Genomic DNA, 16857 nt, shown 5'->3' with positions numbered 1-16857 from the left:
ACACACACACACACACACACACACACAAACACACACACACCACACACCACACACACCACACACACACACTACACACACACACACACACACACACACACACACTGGTGTGATGCAGCAAGCAGGGTTTAGTGAGCCTCGCTCTCTAACCAGCAGGACCCATGCTTTCTCCCCTCATATCACAATCAAGGGGATTCCTCCCTTCCTCTCTCAAATTATACTGGAATCACTGAGCTCTACTCTATGTAATTATGAGAAAGTGGTAAGATTGGTAAGATTGGTAAGATTGAGAGTAACTGAGTCTGAGGACAACTCACAAACAGGGTCTCAGTCGGTAAAAACCTTCACCGTTCTGTTCTTTCTTTTGAGAGTGCAGCTCAAGATTGTAGTGATATTTGGAAAACTTGGATGAGGTTTCTCCATTGTAGCCCTTTACTGCAGTCAATGACCAAAAGCGCCCTCTAGTGGCCTCATGGGTGGAATGTTATTCATAATTAATAAACAATGAAAATCCGGGGTTTCAATATCAAACCATTTTGTTATATTTCAGCCTTCTGTGATGTATATAAAGTGTAATATTGGGATGCAAACTCAAAATGTAACACATTTRAACTCTATATCTGACATGGTACAGGTGTCTTCTTTAATTAAGCCTATAACCACGTGTGTGAGGTGTAAACTTTTGTTTCAAAGTATATTTGTTTAAGACTACCAAGAATCCCTCTGTGTGACCCTGATTTAGCCCACTGCAGTAGAAGGTTAGAGCCTGAGTAGCAAAATTCTGAATGGCTTTTATTTGAATATTGGATTATACATGTCGTCAATGTTCTTTCTGTACAGTATGTATGTTAATTAAGGTATATACGACAAATGGATGAAATGAGTATAGTGTTTGTTATTACTGTCTCTGATGCTCTCAGTAGGCCAATGGTCCTTCTGTAGAGTAATTGTTGGAGTAACATGCTTTGTCTTCCACCCGATGCTTGAGCGTGTACACACTAATTAGCTAGCTAAGCAGGCCCAGACTAGAATAAGGTCACGAATCACGTTGTTCATTTATCCTTTTCTAATTAAGGAATTTCACAAGTCATGGATACATGTTCTAATTATAATTACTGAATGAAGAGGTTTTCAACAATGCCTCACTTGAATGATACCACACAATGATACAGTCTATCACACTGTATAGCTTGTCTCATGGGCAATGGATGGCCATTAATACAGTGGGGATTCTGAACTCCTCATCACTGTGTTGTTTGCTTTGTGATCTCAAAGCACTAACCTTTAGATCAGGGCTGGGCAACCCTGCGGCACTTCGTGTTTTTCATTTAACCGACCGGGAAGACCAGGTGTGTTGAATTTAGGCAATCACTGAACTGATCAATTAGCTCAGTTGGGCAGGTGTGATGCGTAGTTGGAACCTAACTGCCTACCGCTGCTTTAGTTGATTGCTTAATAAAAAATGATTTTTCCATTGTTTGAATTTCTTGTTAAAATATCCCCCATCTGATTGTGAGTTGTCGAGATCTCTGTTAATCTTATACTCGCTTAGATGAGAGGTTTGAGTTCCGTGTTTGACTGTGTACTCTTCTCTCTTTGTGTGGCCAGCCACTTTCCCAGACTAAGCACTATCATTACACACTGCTCTGTTTGCCTGGTTTGTGTGCCCCTGCCATTGGTATTCAGCCCCTGAATTACGGGGGTCAGGGGTGTCCTATTGGGGATGTGTAAGAGAGGGAGAGAGAGAGAGAGAGGGAGAGAGGGACGGCTGGAAAGGGTGGTGGAGTCAAGTCACTGCAGCAGTCTTAATAAAGGACTGGCCCCAGCCTCATCCAGGCCCATATTGTTGCAAGTGTGCACAGGGCTTGTTCAACAATATTTGCCAGAATGTTAAAGAGGTTTTGAATAGTCTAGTGTGCATGACCAAAGGAAAGCTAGGCGGGATGTAGCCTACTGACACACAGAGACAAGCAGCTGCTACTGCAGCCAGACTACAGAACATGTCAAAGGATGTGACGGAAGTTCTTGGCCAGGGTTCTGAGACTAGAGTGGAGGTATCCTCCTGGCTGAGCCCTGTTGGCTGTTTCGATGTGTGGCCTGGCCTGCTGCTTAGTGCTGAAGTGAGAGCGACAGCAGTGAGCACGACACAGGCAGAGCTGGAGCAAAAATGGAGCAGGCTCCCGTCGCAACGTCGAAAGAAAGGGGGATGAAAGAAAAGCAGTGGAGGAGCAGGGTCAGGGGAGTGATATTTGGTCCTAGTCAGAAACACTGGTCTGGGATTCACAGGCTAGTGAGGCTACAGGCTCCTGCCGTCATCTCTCCATAAAAAGCAAGTGTCACGACTTCCGCCGAAGTCGGTCCCTCTCCTTGTTCGGGCAGCGTTCGGCGGTCGAAGTCGCCGACCTTCTAGCCATCGCTGATCTACTTTTCATTTTCCATTGGTTTTGTCTTGTCTTCCATCACACCTGGTTCCAATCTCATCAATTACATGTTGTGTATTTTACCCTCTGTTCCCCCTCATGTCCTTGTCGGTGATTGTTTATTGMAAGTGCTTGTGCACGTCTGTCCTGGTGTGCGTCGGGTTATGTACCCATTATTTGATTGTTCTGTTTTCCGGTGGGGTTTTTTAGTTATTAAATTGTGCCGTTTGGAAACACCGTTTTTGCTCTCCTGCGTCTGACTTCTCTGCCGCCAGTACGCACTCCTTACATCCCAGTACGCACTCCTTACATCCCAGTACGCACTCCTTACATCCACCCTAACTCCTTACATCCCAGTACGCACTCCTTACATCCCAGTACGCACTCCTTACATCCCAGTACGCACTCCTTACTCCCAGTACGCACTCCTTACATCCCAGTACGCACTCCTTACATCCCAGTACGCACCCCATTACATCCAGTACGCACTCCTTACATCCCAGTACGCACTCCTTACATCCAGTACGCACCCCTTACATCCCAGTACGCACTCCTTACATCCCAGTACGCACTCCTTAATCCCAGTACGCACTCCTTACATTCCCAGTACCGCACCCCTTACATCCCAGTACGCACTCCTTACATCCCAGTACGCACCCCTTACATCCCAGTACGCACTCCTTACATCCCAGTACGCACCCCTTACAGCAAGGCTGTATTAAGTGTTTTTTTTCTGTTCATGCAAACTCTTTTGTGGCGATTTTCATATGTTCGGGAAAAAATCCTTTAGTAGAAAATGTTTGGTCATCTTTAATAAAAACAACAGACGTTCCTCATTAACTGTTGTGATAACAACAGCTGACGTGTGGTGCAGGCGAGCCTCTTTTTTAGTGCCATATAAATAGCGAGTTTTGGGTCTTTATGTTTTTTAACAGAGTTTTGTTTCTCATTAACAGTGTGTGTTTGTTCTCTTTTACTCTGCCCTTTATGTTTGGAAACGTTCCATGAGGGCATTAACTCTCTTTATTCTCCTGTTCCTTATCAAGGTAGTTGTTACGAACTTGGAACGTTTCCATCCTATGTTCACTTACGTTCGTACCTTCTAATTGTAAACTTGTGTGATGTTCTTCTGCCGAGAGGAGAGCAGAGGAGAGCACCGAGCGGAGATCTAGGAGGGACAACCAGCTGATATCTGGATCGTATTAAAAGTCTTTGGGCGTCACGAGCCCCGCCCTGGGGGTACCAGCGGGAGTCGCGTTATAGGGTGACCTGGGAACGCAGGGAGCAGAGAGTCAGAGGGGTCAGGGCCACAGATCGTTATCTGTACCTGCCATGCACACTAGGGGCCTCTGGGACCTGGCCGGGGCCCCACAGAGCACAGTGCAGGGACAGAACCTGTGTGAGTCAGCATTCCAAGGCCATTCTTCTCACTTTGTAGTCTGACAACATGATGGACAGGCCCGTCCCCACGACACAGGAAATGGCCCCACTCCAGCAGGTCTACACAATGCCACAGAGTATTGTGATTTAAGAGGAGTGGTTATTTGAGGGTATATGCTTTGTCTCAAGATGGCCCATGTTTGTTTTTACCTTTCCTCTCTCTGGTGTCTGAGCTTTATTTAGTTTTAGAGACGAGCAAAAAAAATGCAAGCTCTGGTGAAAAACATATGGCTTAAGAAATGTGATTGTGTTCTAGAATAAGGGTGGTAACTTGACTGATTGATCATATTAAGTCATTGCTTTTCAATTGAAAACACGATTTAGTCCTACAGCCACAGCGCATAGAGTTGCTGTAGTGTTCAGTAACGCTTTGTACTGCAGGGCTTGGGCTTCTAGTGGCATTTTACCACAGAGTGGGCCTTTAAAGCTGTTGTGTGAGTGACTCATGCCTGAGTCATATTCCCCCTCTGAAGTGTTCGTCATGGAAACATGCCCGGGGTTCTGTTTAATTGATCTAAAACCTCATAAAACAAAGTACACCTGACATTCAAAACTCCAGCAGACAGGCAGGCAGGCAGGCAGGCGGCACAACAATAATGCTCCACAGCTGTTTTAAACACAACCTGGAAAAACAGAGGAGCGTTGCTGCTGTAACTAACTCCCATCCCCTCAGCAGATCACTGTCTGTCTTCTCCGTAGTCTGTAGCAGTGGATCTATCTGACCGGCCTCTGTGTGTCTTTCTCCCCTGTGTGTGGGACAGGCGTTTTCCACCATAGTGATGTTTTGACACCAGAATAATAGCCCTCTTTGTGTGACTGCACAGGGTGGTTGAGTGGGTGCAAACCAAACAGGCTCATTCAATGTGCCGGCCAAGTTAATGCACCATTAATAATGGTTGGGGGTGAATTATGGGAGGGGATAATAGGGGAGCGAGGGGTCGAGGGGTCGAGGTGGGACAGGAGACAAAGAGTAGCCAGAACTAGGTCACCTAAACATGGCAGAGCGAAGAGGCTCCCAACACCACACCATGGTGTGACCACACTCAACACTCACTGACCTATTCCGGAAAAGTGACTATTGTGAGAACGGAGGATATTTATCTTTCACAATGGAAACAGCACTCACTCACGTTGGCAGTTGTTCATAGTTATGACAAAACCCATCTGTAATGTTTTTATCTGGCCTGGGCCCCTGTTTTTAAACATAAGACTCAGATTACTTTATGTAAGTCCGCTAGAATCAATCACACATGAAAATGACCGCAAGCTGCTATTTTAATTCCACAAGCGTACATACAGTGTTAGCCACTAATTCCATCCCTTACGGATACCTGCTATTACATTTCTCACATGTCAACAAAAGGCTTCACCACTCGGGTGGACGTTGTCTGTAGCGTAGCCCTGAGAGAGCCCCGAGGCAGGCTGAAGAGGCAGCATGGGCGTCCTGAGCCAGTCAGCTCAGTGGACCAGTGGGGGGATTGACCAACCCTGAGCAGGGTTTATTCTATCACCCAGACAGGTCCATTGTTCACACGCAGCGGGGGAGAACAAAAGGCGAGCGCTCTGGAGAGTTCAGGAGGCTGCATGCGTTCACCTGATTCACTGACTGGGCCCAATCCCCCCATGGGGGAAGCAGTGTTGGAATGTCCCGGTGCTTAGGCTCTCACATCTATTAGTCTTTGGGTGATAACATTTGTTTTTACATCTGGTGGAGCACCGCAGCAGGCCCTCTCACTTTCTCATAGTCACACACACACCCCTCCACACATACACACACACACAGAACACACACACGCACACATGCAGAAACACTGGGTTCTAATGGGACCGTACTGTACATTGCATTGCCTGAACTGGACTGGCCTGGAGGACTAAACACATTTGATGGTGGATTAAAAAAWATATATATATTCCAACTCTTCATGCTATTTCACACAGAGATCCATCCACTCAGGGACATTCCCACAATTATACGAAGTGGAATCCTTTCTGTGTCTGTCTTTAAGTCAGCGTATACTTACATCAGGTGTTGACAGTCCTATTGCTTTTCTGTTATCCAGGCAAAAATAAATCCCTCTTGTTTCAGGTCCAAACTGATCCCAGATCTGGATGGCTTAATGGGCTCACTGGGATTAATGGATATCCTGGGAGGAGAGACCTCAGCAGTGAAATTAAAAGCTTTTCTGTCTTACTAGCAGAATGATGGGGGAAATTAGCCTCACTCAGACAGGAAATTCCTCCAGTACAATCTGCCTGGGGTCCTAACTACAAAACCCCATGCCAACTGCTGCTACACACAGGGCCTCATGCTGCACGGCACTCTGGGAGATGACAGGGGAACAAGCAGGTTTAGATTTTCAGATTGGCTTTCTCTCAGTAGCCTCTCAATTTAAAAGCTTTGAAAATACAAATGTGATTATAAGGAATTACACCAAAAGCTCCACCATGTCCTTCCTGTTATTGGTCAATTTTAATAGTTAACTTCAGTGTAATATTTACGGTACCCCACCATGAGCTGCGGGACAGGGAGAGGAGGGGGAAGTTATCAGAATTTGTCAGCTGGGTCCTGAGCCACCTACCAATAACCTCCGTGCATCACTGTGCAGAAGGTGAGCATGCTGCGTTGTGCTGGTGGCTACCTGGCTGGCATTAACAAACATCCTGATGGGCCTCTGTCCTCCACCACGGCCCCGCGACAAGCGCCGTGTTGTTAGCATGCTGTTTGTGTAATTTAGGTACTTAACGACTGCGAGGGTCTCCCAGAGACTGATTACACGGTGGATGTAATCACCCAGCAGCATCACACCGTCGCTACAGCTCTGATTTATCACCGCACCGCCTAATAGCACTGCTTAACACACAGGTTTGTCCTGATTAAGTAATTACCTTAAACCAGAATTGTATTATCTTTACGACTGAGCCCGTGATCTAAAGGAGGCTGTCGAGAAAAGCCAAGGAAGATTGTGTACCAGGTGAATGAGGGACATAATTAAAATACAATTCATTAAATATGGCGCTGCCGCGGCTGTCAGAGTGCTGCTCTGCTAACATTCATATTACCCCACTGGAACACTTTCCAGGGGGCGGATGGGATTACACCTCAGTGAAGGGTGTAGGTACCAGCTGAATGGGGAATTACTCCAAAGGCCCATTAGATCTGCAAATTTAAACAAGGTCCTAGTTCATCTCAAACAAAAAAGGGAAAAACATTTTGTTGAGCTCTGAAAATAACAACTGAAAACTAGTGACTTTTTTTACGGCGTGTATATAAGAGTGTATATTAGCTGTGACCATATCAGCTGATTAATGGTGTGAAGTGGCGTCTTGATGAGGTTGGATCTCAGTCTGACAATCTGGGTATTCTCTTTCAATGGTGTGGGATGTTACTGAAAGGAGGGGGAACTAAATAACGAAGCTGGGACTGTTTATGAATGATGCACCATTCTTCTCCTCTTCTTCTCCTCATTGTATACAGCCCTGTCGGTGATGGATGGTTGTGAGCCAGAAATAGCCAGCGCTTCCTGCCTCCTAACGCTTCTCAACGCTCCTCTCCTGCTTCCTAGTCTGATCCCTCTAACAACGCTAAAATAGAAAGAGGTTCCAACGGCCCTGTCCTTTCAGCACTTTATAAACAGTCTCTTCTGACTCGAGGGGACGCTGCCCAGTATCCATGACCTGTCAAGTGAAATGTGCAACTCTATAACTTCTGTATTTGCAAACAAGGAAACGGTCCTCYTGACACATATCCCGTGACCTTACTAGTGCTGCGTAGTGGTTTGACTTCTCACAGTTTGTTTGTCCGAGGTACTTTACTGCTGTTTGTGATGTAAAGCAGGTCCCCTCTCGCTGGCTTTCATACAGGGATGTTTAGAAAGAGCTCCAAGTCTTCCCAGAATGGGAAGCTCCACTACAACTAAGCCCTTCAAACAGGCCAACAGTTGTGGCCACTACAGAAACCACTCTGTGGTGGTGGGTGGACAGAACAGCTCCTATTTCAGCCCAGATTACCAGAGGTCTCCTCTGTGAATGCTAGTATAAGAGGATTGGCCCGGCTCCTCTCCGCCCACATTGCCCTCTGACCTCTGTGTCCTTAACTTATACAAACTCTGCCCTCTCTATACAAAGAACTTGTTCAGCTCCRCGGGAGTGACCTGCCTGCCCAGCACTCTCTCCATTAAAGAGGTGTGGTCAGGAGAGAGATAGTGGGGGGACATTAGCTTCTAACCTCCTCACTGGATTCCATTTGATCCCCCCCCTCAGGCCAGAGTCATCCAGGGTTGCTTTAGAAACCTCTGCTGTGGAGCACAGCAATGCTGTTACAGTTGACGCGGCATAGCGTTCACTTCAACAGGTTCTGGATGGAGAATCTCAGCRAGGGAGTTTCTTGTAAAACATAAATTAGGACCAGCTGCTGRGGGYTGCSGCCTGCYGAGGGATGCCTCCTGTTGGTTTGGATCCAAGACTGACCGGTGCCTTAGCAGGGGGGAGTTCCCGGGTTGGAGACCGGCCTTCTCCTTGACTGTCTGCTTGGGGGCCCTCAAATTTGTCTTGAAATGCCTTGAACATCAATGTTTTATAAAAAATGACCTGACCCTCATAAAACCTCAATTTCTTTTCTTGCTTTTTTCCATTTTCCATGCGTAGCCAGCTGTGCTCTCTTGTGTTTCCGAACATAAATAATACAATTCCTCTGTCCCTGGGTCTGGTTTTGGTTAAGAGACTGTAAAGCTGTTTTTAAAGCATTCCCGTTTCATGCTAACCCTAATACAGTAACATGACATTGAKAAGTACCTTAAAATGATCTGTGTGTCTTACACAAAAAGTAGGTCTCTTCCAACAGCCTTGCTGAGAAAGGGGCTTCAATTTACTAAGCATTTACTAAGACATATTATGTAAATGTACTAATATATCTTAAGTAAATTAAACTACAATTGATTTAATGTGTGTTTCATTGGGCTCTGACTCTGAGCCTGTAATCCTGTATAACCCTGAATAATGATTTCTCTCACAGCTAAATAATACTGTGTGCATTTCGGGAATTTGATTCTGTCATGTTTACAAGCATGCTTTAGACTAGAGTGTGACTGAGTGAGTAGCTGGGTACACATACTACCCAGTCAGTGCTGTCTAAGGTGTCTACTGTCTACCGCCTGCTCAGACGTCAGAGGAGGGCTGTGCTGTTACTGTTTGGATGGGTAGTGTTGTTGCAGGGGGCTAGAAGAAGAAGCCGATTCCCAATGCTGTCAGGCCCGGTTTGCGTCGGGACTCCAGTTCTCCTTGATGCAGTCCACCATCCCCCTTAGTTCAAAGACTGACTAGCTGCAGGTCTTTGTCAAAAGCCCAGTTGGAGATCTTTTATGTTCAAGATGTAGGATTTCTTAGGATGACTTTGATTATTTATTTATTCCACTCCCCTTGTGTGACAGTGCCAATATTTTAGGCGAAACTGCTCAGCTTGCACTGAAATTCATGTTGCTTTATTGTAGCCCCGTTTTGCCTTTGAAAYCGTAGCTTTTGAAAAGCCCAGCTCTTATTTTTAAGTCTGAACAATTTTTCTCTCCGTCTCGCCCCTCTTCTTCTCTGTTCTGCAGCCCCGCACCACGTATTCCCGACGTTCCACACGCCCATCCCGATTGACATGCGRCACCACGAGGGAAGATACCTCTATGAACCACACACCCTACATGCCATGCATGGGTAAGTCTTCTTCAGGCTGGTTTCTACTGTATACACAAGCTGTTTACACTAATACAGTAGAAATTAGCTATTAGATAGCCTTGTTTTAGACAACACTGCATAGTATTTAAAGGGCAACCTTCCCTTTAAAGGATGAGAGCAAAAGTGTTGGCCAGATTTAATATCACAGGTGAAATATTGTTATCTTTACAAATTACTATCCAATGTTATTTAATACAGAATGTTAACATTTTTCCTTACATCTCTCATTTCCTATAACAGTTGATGATTATGGGGGACAGCGTTGCTTTTTTTGCCAGGTATCAACCTACAAGCCTGTGGCCAGCCAATACACATCCTCTTTCCATTAGTTAGCTGTACAGTGCTGGATCCATCACAAATGACATGACGCACACACACACACACACACAACCTTTCCCTCTCTACCTACAACAGTCCTCTATGTTCCTTACTGTGTTATAGTGGACCTAAATCTGTTTGGTCCCAAGAAAACAACATCGTTACGCTCTCACACAGTACAGAGGTCTCCAATGCAGTATAGTAATTGGTTCTATGACGGTTACATGTACATTCATTCAACTTTCAGGTTACTGTGCAGTCCGTTGGATAATTAGCTTGGTTAGTAGTGGCCATGGTTGGTTTGGTAGCAACATCTCAGTTCTTTAACAACTGAAATTGAACCAGAACGTTTTTGACTTTGCTATAGTAAAGACTTTATCTTTATCTTAAAAACGATAGTAGTAAAACACAAAAAAGTCAATAGAATTCTGGAAATAGTGTTCAGGTTCATTTCCATTTCAATTCAGTAGATTTGATGGTGATACATACTGTTTGCCTGGCTTCAGCAGGGCTATTTATCACAGCACCAGGGAAGTAGAGGGGGAAGAAAATCTGTCTCTACACACGGCCACCTTGATTAATGTGATTTGATCTTGACAGTGGACCCCTAATTCATCAAGACCTTGATCTAGCTGTCTTTCCCCGTGCCTGTGCCAAATTCACTCTAATTACAGGAACATTGCACAGCAAATTAAGTGTGGTGTCATTTGTCGAGGAGACGCGSCAGTCAGGCCCACTTTATTATACGCTGGTGGCTGCGTGTCAGAGGTCCCCTGCTTGATTGTCTAACATGACATCGCCATACAGTCCCCTTTATCATTGTTTGCATATAACATAATGAGAGGGCTGGTTATTTTGTCACAGCTGTCATAAAGTGGGGAGGAAGCAGCGGCAGTGGGAGGAAGTGAGGAAGAGAAGCATAAAGTCTCTTCTTCTGGGATTCTTCTACTGTATGGAGGAGAGATTTTTAATCACTGTCAAATGGGAGGACAGGAGCAGTCCTGGGCTCAAAGCAGTGGCTCAGCTAGAGACAGAGAACAGTGGGGYTGGGGATACTAACCTCCTTGCTGTGCCGGGTAGCTATGCAGGAGCTTGGARTCCCACATGGAGTGTGTGCGTTGACACAAGCTGTCCTGGCTTTCATGGCACTATGACAAATCACGTCTGTTCTAGAAACCTCCCAAAACTTTCTCTGAGTAGTTTTTCACTCSAGACCTGTTGTAAGATATAACCACAGCTACAGCATAGTTAGGTACTTTCCAACGAATGACAATTCAGAGAGAATATGATCTAATTTTAACACGCATTATTCCCAGAGAGAATKATTTTTTACCTTTATCAATATGATCATTAAAACAAAGTGGATAAGTTGTGGCCTGAACAGAGGCAAGACGTTCAGTTTCTTTAGATGTTGTTGCTCCCATGTTGTTGCTCCCATCCCGAGTATCCCAGACTAGGGGGAAAAAAACAACACAGTGTCTCAGTCTGCCCATTATTATCTATGAGGAGGATTGTGTCAAGTCTACTAAACTGCCCAGGGCTATAAGATCAGATCAAGTCACTGACAGAGGCTGCCAGTGAGTGCAACACTCCCATTAATATCCTAACACTGTAGCTTCTGGCTCTGTTGCTCTGTGARTTCAGTTCTAACGACTCTATAATCGCTGTCTRATTCCCATTTCCCATCTGTTTGTTTAGAGCTGTCAGGAACAACTCTGCAGAGATTACTTGTTTGGTTGATTGGTAAAGTGTTGTCAGCCCAGAAGGTACATTTTTAAGAGGAGAATRATGTAGTTTCTTCCCACAGTGGAWCGCWATGAGTCAGGCAAGCAAGACTATTTATAATGTCATTACGGCAGTACTGTTTCTACAGTTGTACCTGTCAGCTGTAGTTTTAAACACAACAATTAGTAGATGTTTTAACGATCGGCAAATGATGCTACAGGTTGGCCAGCTTTCCTAGTAGGTAGCAATCAGTGGAGGCTCKTCAGAGGAGGAAAGGGAGGACCATCCTCCTCAGTGAATTTAATACAAATAACATTTTTAAAACATTTAAAAAGTTACTTWTTAGATACAACTATACGAAATATATTCCCATGTCAACAGATAATTGATTAAAACACTCTGTTTTGCAATGAYGGTCTACAGTAACCTCAACAGCACTCTGTAGGATAGCACCATGGTGTAGCTAGCTTCCGTCCTCCTCTGGGTACACTGACTTCAATACACCTTCCATAGACACAGTAATTATGACAACTTCCGGAGGAAGCCTATCAGAGCTCTTGCAGAATGAACTGACATGTTGTCCACCCAATCAAAGGATCAGAGAATGAATCTAGTACTGAAAGCATAAGCTACAGCTAGCTAGCACTGCAGTGTATAACATGTGGTGACTAGTTGACTCAAAGAGAGAGAGAGAGAGAGAGAGAGAGAGAGAGAGAGAGAGAGAGAGAGAGAGAGAGAGAGACAATAGTTGAACAATTTTGAACAAATTAATTTATTCAAAAATGAAGGAGAAACAAGAGAGAGAGAGTTTTCATAATTTCTTTTTCACTTTCAGTTTTACTTACTTAGCTAGCAAATGCAGTTGGCTAGTTTAGCCTACTCAAACACCCGGCTCAAACAGAGGGATGCTATGTCAGCTAGCTGACTATGACTATCCAACACAACACTGGAACTCTTCCAAGTCAAGGTAAGTTTTTGGTTTGTTGAATTTATTGCCACCGGGGCTCGCCGGTGTAACTGCTAAACTGCTTACAGTGACTATACACTGTAACGTTACTGCATATTTGTAGCAGGTTTACTAACGCATTAGTTTTATTAGCTATGTTGACTAGGACATTACTTTAGCTAATATGGGGACTACGTTGTAGGTTGTGTGTAGCGGTTATGACATGGTTTGGCTTGGAAAGTTTTTTTCCCGCCTGATCACGTACAGCTSATGTGTTGTGCAGTGAAGTCCACAAATGATGGGAAKATGTGAGAGGAGGAGAGTGCATAGAGGTGAGAAGGAATACACCTTGGATGCTATGAAAGTGAACTGTGTTTACGCGTAATCAGGGGTGTACTCATTACACCGATTCTGTTGGAAAACGTTTTTTAAACGGAAGCAAAAAAACCAACCTGAATTTGTCCAATAGAAACTCTTGTTTGCAACTGTTGGACTAATGATTACCCCGTAGATAAACTTTCTTGACCTGTGTGCACCTACGTTGTAAAAAATAATGTCCTCCCTCATCATAAACGGCACTGACCGCCACTGGTAGCAATACTGAGCTGACCAGAGTCAACAAAGCATGGTTGTGTCCACAGAAATAGTGATGTGTTAACATTCCATTGTTTCAAACCCCATAATCCAATTAACTGTTTGTTGTAAGTCATTTCCCCCCACTTTCTGCATATGTGGAACTGCTGAAAGTATCGCATGCTAAGTTTAAGCCCAAATCATTCATATCATGTTGCAGTCCAGGCCCATATAAATCTACAGCAGTAGTTCATACCAGCCCTGCAGTGGACGATGTGATTTATCTAAATCACAGCTCCAGCCCTGAGGCAGCTACAGAGGAGACACCGTCACATTGTAATACATCTCTAGTGTCGCTCACCGCAGAGGCCCAGCGCAGGGAGARGACACACACAAACACACACACCAGCCATACATGCACCACACACACACACACAAAGCATACACACACACACATAATTATCCACACCTCATTATACAAATGATATCTCATATTGAGCACACTTTAAATCCAGACAGCCTATATAAAACCACCGTCAACTGAACAGCAGGGGGATAACATACACTGTTCAATTACCCAAAGTGTTCCAGACAGAACACTAAGTGGACTAATTAGAACAAGTATACAACTGTATAGGCTAGGAACTCGTTGGTCTAGTCCTACATTGTGCGAGCTAACAGCCAGGGTAGGACTGGAGGAGCCTCCTGCTCAGCAGGGCGACTGAGAACCCCACAACCTCCCTGATCTCACACCCACCAGGCGCCAGGCCCAGATACGCTCCACAGCCTGGCATTGTATATCTGAAGCCCAGGCCTCCACATAGTAATGATGAAACAATTCCACAGGAGGGCCTTTAACATTTGAATATTGTATTACTTATTTAGGGTGCTGCTCTCTCTCTACATCCTATCATTTTAAGTAAAGGCCTACGCTTCTTTATGAACGAGGGTTTTGTTTAAGTTTAGCATTTCTCGTTTTTTGCATGACTGCTGGCTAAAGAGATCAATATTTATGTGTTTCATATTTAAAAGTCATTAGTTAAATCTATTCAGGTCTATGATCTTGTGAAGGGACTGATGCCTGATGTAGGTGCTTGCTATTGTTATGATATACGAACATCTCAGGTCCTATGCAAATAGCTTACTGTAACCCCGGTAACCCCGGGGTATTCTATGACAAGGTCTTGTCAGTTCATGCAGATAACGTGTTAATAGTTAATGGTGGTGCGAGGGTTAATGACGTCGAGGCATTTTAACTATCAATCAGATCGGTATCTCCTTCAAATCCAACAATAGGTCTTGCTTCACTCGTGACGCAATCACACTGTATTGCTGCAATAGAATACGACCGTTGGTTTCTCTCTCGAGTCGCAATGTTACATAGACTACATGACCGAAAGTATGTGGACACCTGCTCGTCGAACATCTCATTCCAAAATCATGGGCATTAATATGGAGTTGGTCCCCCCCTTGCTGCTATAACAGACTCCACTCTTCTGGGAAGGCTTTCCACTCGATGTTGGAACATTGCTGCTGGGACTTGCTTCCATTCAGCCACGAGCATTAGTGCACTGATTTGGGGTGATTAGGTCTGGCTTGCAGTCGGCCTTCCAATTCATCCCAAAGGTGTTCGATGGAGTTGAGGTCAAGATTCTGTGCAGGCCAGTCAAGTTCTTCCACACCYATCTCGACAAACCTTTTCTGTATGGACCTCGCTTTGTGCACGGGGGCATTGTTATGCTGAAACAGGAAAGGTCCTTTCCCAAACTGTTTCCACAAAGTTGGAAGCACAGAATCATCTAGAATGTCATTGTATGCTGTAGCGTTTAGATTTCCCTTCACTGGAACTAAGGGGCTTAGCCCGAACCATGAAAAACCCCCAACCATTATTTATCCTCCACCAAACTTTACAGCTGGCACTGTGCATTGGTGCAGATTCTCCTGGCATCCACCAAATCCAGATTTGTCAGTCGGACTGCCAGATGGTGAAGTGTGATTCATCACTCCAGAGAACGCGTCTCCACTGCTCCAAAGTCCAATGGCAGCGACCTTTACATCACTACAGCCAACGCTTGGCATTGCGCTTGGTGAGCTTAGGCTTGTGTGCGGCTGCTCGGCCATGGAAATCCATTTCATGAAGCTCCCGACGAACAGTTCTTGTGTTGACGTTGCTTCCAGAGGCAATTTGAGACTCGGTAGTGAGTGTTACAACCGAGGACAGATGACTGTTACGCCCTACTCTCTTCAGCACTCGGCAGTCCTGTTCTGTGAGCTTGTGTGGCCTACCACTTCGCGGCTGAGCCGTTGTTGCCCCACTTCACAATAACAGCACTTACAGTTGACCGGGGCAGCTCTAGCAGGGCAGAAATTTGACCAACTGACTTGTTGGAAAGGTGGCATCCTATGACGGTGCCACGTTGAAAGTCACTGAGCTCTTCAGTAAGGCCATTCTATTGCCAATGTTTGTCTATGGAGATTACATGGCTGTGTGCTTGATTGTATACACCTGTCAGCAACGGGTATGGCTGTAATAGCCGAATCTGTGAGGACAGATGCCTGGGAAGACGAGAAATCAAGTACAGGAGGAATATTTAATAAGTAACGGACATTGAAACAAAACACAAAACAGCGTCTGGACAAGGGAAACAAAACAACATTAATGCAAACACCGGGAAGAAACTGAGGAACTGACAGATATAGGAGGCAATCAAAGACGTGATGGAGTGCAGGTGAGTCCAATGAAAGTGCTGATGCGCGTAACGATGGTGACAGGTGTGCGTAATGATGGGCAGCCGGTTCCAGTCCATAATATCAGGTTGAAGTTTTAAGTTGCCCAGTAATCTAAAGGCTTTCTGTGTATGGAATATCTGTTTCTTCTCAGGCCTCAGACAGAGCAGCCGCTTTATGGTCATCCGTTAGCTAAGGCCCATGCAGAAAGTTGGCCCATGCAGAAAGTTGGCCCTTGGCAGAAAGTTGGCATTGAGCCAAGCCTTGGTCGTCTGGGGGCATTTACTGGAAACGGAGTGGACTCACTTTGGGTCAAGCACAAACCGGCCCCTGGAGACAGACAGTACTGGGGATAACTGAGAGATTGAGGTCAATATGGGTCTGTATTCAAAAAGCGTCTCAGAGAAGGAGCACAAATAGACAAAGATTCCAGCTTCAGACACTAAACTGTACACTCATTTCTCATTGGGTAACTAGAGAAACTCTAAGCATAAGGTTTTGTGAAATTAAGTTGTTTTCAACCTGCTTTAAATCTTCAGTCTGGGTATATCTATATTTGAATGGAGATAGTATGTACTAGTTTCTTCTGTGCTGAAGGAAAATGAGTCTGGTATCTCCTGCATAGTGTGTAGTCTAGCTTTCCAGACTCATGGCTCCAACCCCAGAGGTTCAGACATACAGTGGCTGTGGGAAGAGACTACCTGGTGTGTGCTACTGTATCCTCTGATCTTCAGCCTGTCAGAGGGTCTGTCTGTACAGCTAGCAGCAACCAGGCAGGAGACACACCTCTCGTTGACATGCCATGAGTTCCTCACTTTCTCCTCTCCGGGTCAGGTTAGAACTCGTATCAGACACCGTGTGACTATCTTCAGTATCATCCCTGTCTGGGGTTAAAGGAACAATGACAGATGAAATGCTGAAACCAGCTACAGTGCCAGGGCCAGACTAACGTCTTTTTAAGTTGAGGGTTGAACCTTTTGCCTGCCTGCCTAC

The 16857-nt window shown here is 45.1% G+C and overlaps 1 protein-coding gene across 1 annotated transcript in view; it reads left to right on the top strand.

Moving 5' to 3' along the window:
• LOC111970933 (zinc finger protein GLI4-like) overlaps positions 1–16857 on the top strand; it is a 75071-nt gene that overhangs the window by 26820 nt on the left and 31394 nt on the right. The window contains exon 3 of the mRNA XM_023997701.2: positions 9449–9554. Coding sequence (XP_023853469.1) covers positions 9449–9554 — 106 coding nt within the window. The remainder of the gene's footprint in view (positions 1–9448; positions 9555–16857) is intronic.

Source organism: Salvelinus sp. IW2-2015, linkage group LG12, assembly GCF_002910315.2.
Source record: "Salvelinus sp. IW2-2015 linkage group LG12, ASM291031v2, whole genome shotgun sequence".
NCBI classification, from domain to species: domain Eukaryota; kingdom Metazoa; phylum Chordata; class Actinopteri; order Salmoniformes; family Salmonidae; genus Salvelinus; species Salvelinus sp. IW2-2015.
This window is presented reverse-complemented; position numbering and strand designations above follow the sequence as displayed.